Source organism: Anastrepha obliqua, chromosome 3, assembly GCF_027943255.1.
Source record: "Anastrepha obliqua isolate idAnaObli1 chromosome 3, idAnaObli1_1.0, whole genome shotgun sequence".
In the NCBI taxonomy this organism is placed as follows: domain Eukaryota; kingdom Metazoa; phylum Arthropoda; class Insecta; order Diptera; family Tephritidae; genus Anastrepha; species Anastrepha obliqua.
The window spans coordinates 142,889,316-142,896,240 of NC_072894.1; the positions used below are offsets into that span (position 1 = coordinate 142,889,316).

Sequence of the window (6,925 nt, forward strand, 5' to 3'; positions counted from 1 at the left end):
AACGTGCACAGACGTGATCGCGAGCGAGACAATGGTGGTGGCCTAGCGTTCATAGTCCACCACACTGTGCAGTATCGTCTTATCGATGAAGGAATCGACCCCAGGGACAGCACCTTAGAATGTCAAGGCATAGCTGTCCGGTCAGGCGATTCCGAGCTCGAAATATTTAACATATATATACCCCCTGTCACCTTCTGCCCGGCAGGATATCACCCTGATATAGGTGCGCTCCTCAGAGGTGAAAACCGATTGGTTGTAGGTGACTTTAATGCGCTTCACGATCTTTGGCATTCAAGCCTGCCAAATGATCGTAGGGGACAGCAACTGGCAGAGCAGATAGACGACTCGACATTCAGCACAGTGAACGACGACGCCCCCACCAGGGTAGTGGGCAATTGCAGCAGCTCGCCTGACCTAACAATTGCTAGCGCTGGTCTGATAAATAGCATAACGTGGCGACCTATGCTATCGCTTGCATCAGACCACTTGCCCATTATCGTCTCGATCGAGAGACCTGCCGATTTCGTTTCCGCGAATCACCGGTCCTATTTTAACTTTAAAAAAGCTAATTGGGAGTAGGATTTCTCACAAGGGTTTTCAATCTGTCCATGGCCACTCTCATCATCCCTGAAAAGTGGAAAGCAGGGAGAGTGGTCCCACTACTGAAACCTGGGTAACCCGCCAACCAAGGGGAGTCTTATCGGCCGATAACTCTCCTTTCCCCAGTAGTGAAGACACTTGAAGCCCTCCTACTCCCACTCTTTACGAAACACCTGGCCCCAGCCCCACATCAGCACGGTTTCCGACGAGTGCACAGCACCACCACTGCACTCACCGCCATAAACGCCCAGATAAATCGCGGGCTTAACCAAAACCGCCCCTGCGAGAGGACTGTCCTAGTAGCGTTGGACTTGAAAAAGGCTTTCGACACAGTCAGCCACTCCACGCTACTAGATGACATTTATCAGTCGACACTCCCGCCAGGGCTGAAGAGGTGGTCCGCGAACTACCTGAGCGGTCGGCACTCGTCAGTGATTTTTCGAGATCAAATGTCAAAGCAGAGGAAGATTAAGCAAGGCGTACCGCAGGGTGGTGTCCTTTCACCCTTGCTTTTTAACTTCTACATCTCGAAGCTCCCCCAACCACCAGCGGGAGTTTCCCTGATCTCATACGCTGACGATTGCTCGATAATGGCGTCGGGCAATGACATCGATGGCCTGTGTTCCAAAGTGAACGTCTACCTCACCGACCTTTCTCGCTTTTTCACTGCGAGGAATCTACAACTTTTCCCCACCAAGTCCACGGCGACCCTTTTCACCACCTGGACAAAGGAGGTCAAGCTGCCCCTTAAGGTAAAAGTCGACGACACACCAATTCCGACTGTGAATAACCCCAAAATTTTGGGTGTAACCTTTGACAGCTTGCTCTCCTTCTCTGCGCATACAACCGCAATCGCCACTAAAGTCCAAAATCGCAACAAGGTCCTCAAATCGCTGGCCGGCAGCACTTGGGGCAAAGACAAAGAACTGTTGCTTTCGACATTTAAGGCAATTGGCCGGCCGGTTCTCAACTATGCTGCGCCTGTCTGGTCGCCTGGAACTAGTGATTCGCAGTGGACTAAGCTACAGACCTGTCAAAATACCGCCATTCGGACAGCGACCGGGTGCCTCCTGATGTCACCTATACAACATCTTCACAACGAGGCACAAATGCTCCCAGTTGCGGAGCACAATAAATTGCTCAGCAAGCAGTTCCTGCTCGGATGTTACCGCAGGTCTCATCCCTGCAGACACCTGCTTGAGCCCGAGCCGCCTCCCAGGCACGTCAGGAGACACCTCTTTGACTACGCTGGCGATATCCAGGACAAGACCGACCGTAACCTACTGGACCGGACAGTATTTCGACAGTCTATAAACGACATTCACCGGGAGACCGTTACCACCTTCTTAAACTCCCGTCTTGTGAATGCCGTAATTGGAGTCCAACCACCACCCATCGCAGATGAAGAGCTCCAGCTTCCCCGTGAGACCCGTGTAACATTGGCACAACTACGTTCTGGATACTGTAGCAGGTTAAACTCCTACTTATCCAGAATCGACCCCGACATACCAAACACATGTCCGGCATGCGAAGGTACCCCGCACGACACTAACCACCTCTTCACATGCCCCCTCAAACCGACTCATCTAACCCCCCTCTCCCTTTGGACCCAACCTGTCGAAACAGCATGTTTCCTGGGCCTACCCCTAGATGAGCCAGACGACGACGAACGATGATATGACTACACTGACAGGGCTACCTATGCTGTTAACAACAACAACAACAACAAGAACTCCAGCTTCCTCGAGAGTCCCGCGTAATCTTGGCACAATTACGTTCTGGATATTGTAGCAGGTTAAACTCCTACCTATCCAGAATCGACCCCGACATACTAAACATATGTCCTGCATGTGAAGGTACCCCGCACGACACTAACCACCTCTTCACATGCCCCATCAAACCCACTCATCTAACACCTCTCTCCCTCTGGACCCAACCCGTCGAAACTGTCAGTTTCCTGGGCCTACCGTTAGATGAGCTAGACGAAGACGACCGGTAATTTACACTACACTGACAGGGCGAGGATACTGCTACAACAACAACAACAACTAGCAGTATGTGGTGATAATACCATATCCAACTTCCTACCTGTAACCAGAGGAGTACCTCAAGGCTCTATCATTGTAAATTAATGGTTTGCTTAGTGTGATTAAATATAGTGATATGTTAGTTGTTCCAAGTGGGCTTCTGACAACGGATTAATTCTTAATCCTGATAAGTCACAATGTACTATGACTATACAAAAGACAAACTAAATAACACTGTGGACATTGTTAAAAATTTAGGGGTTATATTTAATAGAATATTGACATGGAGCAACTACATCTTTATTGCCATAGGCAAAGTTTATGTCATGCTCCGAAATTTATAGACCACTCAACATTTTACACCAGTAAATATTCGGCTGCTACTAGCTAAAACGTATTTGTTACCAACGTTACTGTATGGTTGAGTTATATAGTATACTCCTTGTGATATACATACAACATTGCAAGATACGTTTACTGTAAAAAACGTTATGACCACTTTTTTGTTTTCGCGAAAAAAATTGCTTCCGTATCTTTTGACGATTTGCTTAGGTTTAAATATTCAGATTTACTCCAGAAGATCATAAACACTCAGGAACAAAAAATACGTCAAAGATCGACTTATGTTTTCAAAGTCGTGCCGTTCGTTAAACTTAGTCACGATGAAATACAGTTGTTTGGTGACTGAACGTCAATACTTTGTGTTCTCTGTCCGTATTTGGAATACCTTAACTCATAAAATAAAACGTATAAAAGAAAGCTCGTGCTTCAAACATAAATTGCTTCGCTACCTTACCGAAAATTGTTAAATGTACTCAAATTATTTCTCATTAAATTTGTAAAATAATCCATGGTTGTAATGGACTTGACTTTAATAATAAATAAAAATAAACTGACTGGCGCTACTTCCCATAAAGCCCGTGAAACAATGGATTTACTGCGTCGTCGTTTCGGTGAGCAATTTATCCTTTGTCTCGGACCAGTGCATTCGCGTTCAAGATCATGTGATATCACATCTTTGAACTCTTATTTGTGTGAGTATTAAAAGTCTAAATGCTTTGTGGATAAACCAGCTACGATTGAGGCATTGGAGGCCAAAATTATCAAAGTTATTTACGAGGTACCGAACGCTGTCCTTCAGCGAGTCATTCAAAATTGGTGTTTACGGATAGCCGAATTACGGCGCAGTTACGGTCAACATTTGAAAGGGATTATCCTTAAAAAATAAATGTCATGAATGGTTCTACACAAAAATTATACTAAAGATTGGCCAATCAATTTGAAGTTTGTTTTATTTCTATTTCAAAGCAGATACCTCTAAATTAATCACCCTTTCACCAAATCCATTAACTCAGAATGTTATAATACAATCCAACATACTTTACCACTAAGTATTAATATGTACATATATATACATAAATATGTGTACATCCATAAATATACAAATATAACATATAGTCCGGGAGCCAGGGGTCGATTTTGGACTGCGTTTTAATACCGTTAAATTCTTGACTATACTATGTTCATGAATAACGAAAGTGAACGTCAGCTGGCGCACTCGCGGTGGGTATGATTGTAGGAGGGTACGAAACGTGTCGAAAAAAAATTTCTACCAACTCATTTTATACCGACTGAAAATTTTTTTCATGTATTGTTGACATTTAGTAGAATGAAAAAAATAGTTAGCTGCGCGGTAGAGAGGGGAAAATACGTCAGCTGAACAGGCGAACTTGTAAAATAAATTAAAAAGTAAAACTACTTTATGCCGATTGAAATTTTTTACATAATTTTGAACACATATGAAAATATAAGGCAAAACTTTCCATTACTACCACGATATATTTGAATGGGTGGCGGAGGGGGAGGATGCGTGGCACCGCCCACTAGAAAGAGCAAGGTCACACCATTATAACTGTGAAAGTCCCAATTTCCTATGGTCCCTATAGAACCCCCAGGAGAAGTTTAAAAATTAGGTTTCTTCCGACCGCATTTGCAGTTTGCACTGAAATACAGTTGAAGAGAAGTGTATACAGCAGTCGTCAATTCAGCAAGCATTTAACTTAGGTTTTATAATTCATAGCACTTATGAAAATGTTGTTTTATCCTAATAGTTATGAGTGGCACTGTCGAAAATTTAGGCTAAAAATTGTCCGATTTTGTACAGGGTTTGACTGAAAAGTAATGAGCATTATTTTTTTAAGCAGTTTTATTAAACCTTTTGGCTTATATAACTAATATTCTTCAAAATAGGACCCTTGAGCGTCAACACACCGCTTGTAGCGGTCTTTCCACTGCAGGAAACATTTTTTTAACTCATCCGCCGGAATCGCGTTCAATTCGGCTGTCACGCCACTCCAAAATTCTAACACACTTTTAAAACAGCTTTCACGCGCGGAGCAATGTTGACTGCACAGCTGTTGCCAGCGAACTGGGACCGGTTTCTAGTGGAAGGTCCAACGATCATTTTCTCCCACCAGCCGATTCGGTTGCTCGCTTGGCAGACGCTCCGCGCGGGAAGGCTCTTTACTTTTCAATCAAACCCTGTATGCATGTATATTTGAAATCAATAATAAAAGAATTGTGCCCTTTTGGTTGACTGGGTATTTTTATTTCGCTTTGTTCTTCTCTCTCTCATCGTTCGACAGTTTGCTCCTCACATTTATTCTGCATTTTAAAAGAATTTGGAGTATTATTTAGTAAAAATATCTTTAATTTGAATCTTCATTTAATAAAGAATGTTTATAAGTGATTTTGTTACTTTTCTGTGTTTGCATTTAAGTGAAATAAGCGTCTGTAATAGGGCATTTTTTCAAGCTTATGAAAAATTAAGCATTTTTAACGTTAAATATTGCTATTAATTATTAATTGTAATTTATGAAAAGTACTATAAATCAAAAGGCTGATACGAGTATAGTGACTACATTTGTGTGTTATAATTTTTAAATTCGGTCCACGTATGTACTTAGACATCATAAGGAAATATATCGTGGTAGCAATGGAAAGCTCAGCCGAATATAATAATGATGGTCAGCTGCGTTTATAGCGGTGGGAAGACCGTCAGCTGAAGCAAGAATGTATCATTGCGTTCATACATCTCGGCGGCGCGCGGAATTTTCAATGCTTCGACTAACGGTCTTCCGCTATAAACGCAGTTGACCATCATTATTATGTTTTCATATGTGTCCAAAATTATGTAAAAAAAATTCAATCGGTATAAAGCAGTTTTACTTTTTAATTATTTTACAAGTTCGCCTGTTCAGCCGGCGTATTTTCCCCCCACTCCGGCGCAACTGCCAATTTTTTTTTTTATTCTACTAAATTTTATTCATCAAATGTCTCGCAGCCCTTCTACTCGTAGAAATAATCAAATAGGAGAATTGTTGGTCAATTTTACAAAATTTGAAATCAAAGTTTTATATATGGGGTTTAGTCTATATATGTATACATATGTAACTATAAAATAACTATAATTTTCCTGAGGGTGGGGTTTTCATTTTTAGAACTTCGTAGACTTCCTCTAGCCCCCTCACGGACCATCACTCGGATTTTTCCCTCTTAAAAATATTGGTGTTAACTGACCTTTTCTGGAATGAAAACTATTAAAGATATTTTAAAATAAGTTAATCCTATCTTCCTAAAAAATCCTACGTAATTTTATAGAAAAATTAGTACACATTACTTTGAAAATAGATTTTGTAAGTATTTAGTAGAACAATTGCGACAATAACTTAAACAATATTAGTAGCGAAGTACAATAGAATTCATTAAATAACGTACTAAGCCCAGCCCGAAGTACAATATATGTTTACTTTTTTAATTTCACATACCGATCTCCAGATTCGTTTCGAAGGTGGTGACTTTATCAACCATCCTTCATAATGCACTTCCTTGCTCATAATGTTGATAAATTATTAGTTACGTGCGATCATCACAACCTTTGCGAACTCTTTAAACAAATAGACTTTCGTATGCAGCAGACCAATTTTAACTCATAGATTTATATCTATGTATATAGAAATGTGCTTATGAAAGTAAATACAAGCCGTACTCGATACTTCAGTATGGAAATAACTACTTTCGGTATCGATAAATTCTTATAAAAAACTAACTAATTCCGATAAAATTATTTAATAATACGTTCACAAATAAGTATATGATTTACTTTTTCGCGCTTTACTCCGTGATGAAAAAGCGCGATTTCCCATACAAAATTTCTCTCCCAAATACCGGGTTTACACACGGAGACATCTGGAAGGGAGACACTGGAAATTCTCTTTTCATGTCTCATTCGCGGCCAC

At 41.2% G+C, this 6,925-nt stretch overlaps 1 protein-coding gene across 2 annotated transcripts in view; it reads right to left on the bottom strand.

Moving 5' to 3' along the window:
* The window catches only part of LOC129240312 (protein daughter of sevenless), an 80,163-nt gene extending 73,498 nt beyond the window's left edge, over nucleotides 1-6,665 (bottom strand). Inside the window, exon 1 of one of the 2 annotated variants that reach the window (XM_054876036.1) lies at nucleotides 6,455-6,664. In XM_054876036.1, coding sequence (XP_054732011.1) covers nucleotides 6,455-6,523 — 69 coding nt within the window. In that variant the 5' untranslated portion in view covers nucleotides 6,524-6,664. Of the gene's footprint in view, nucleotides 1-6,454 lie in introns of both variants that reach the window. The other variant, XM_054876037.1, reaches the window with a different exon arrangement.
* Nucleotides 6,666-6,925: the final 260 nt, after the last annotated feature.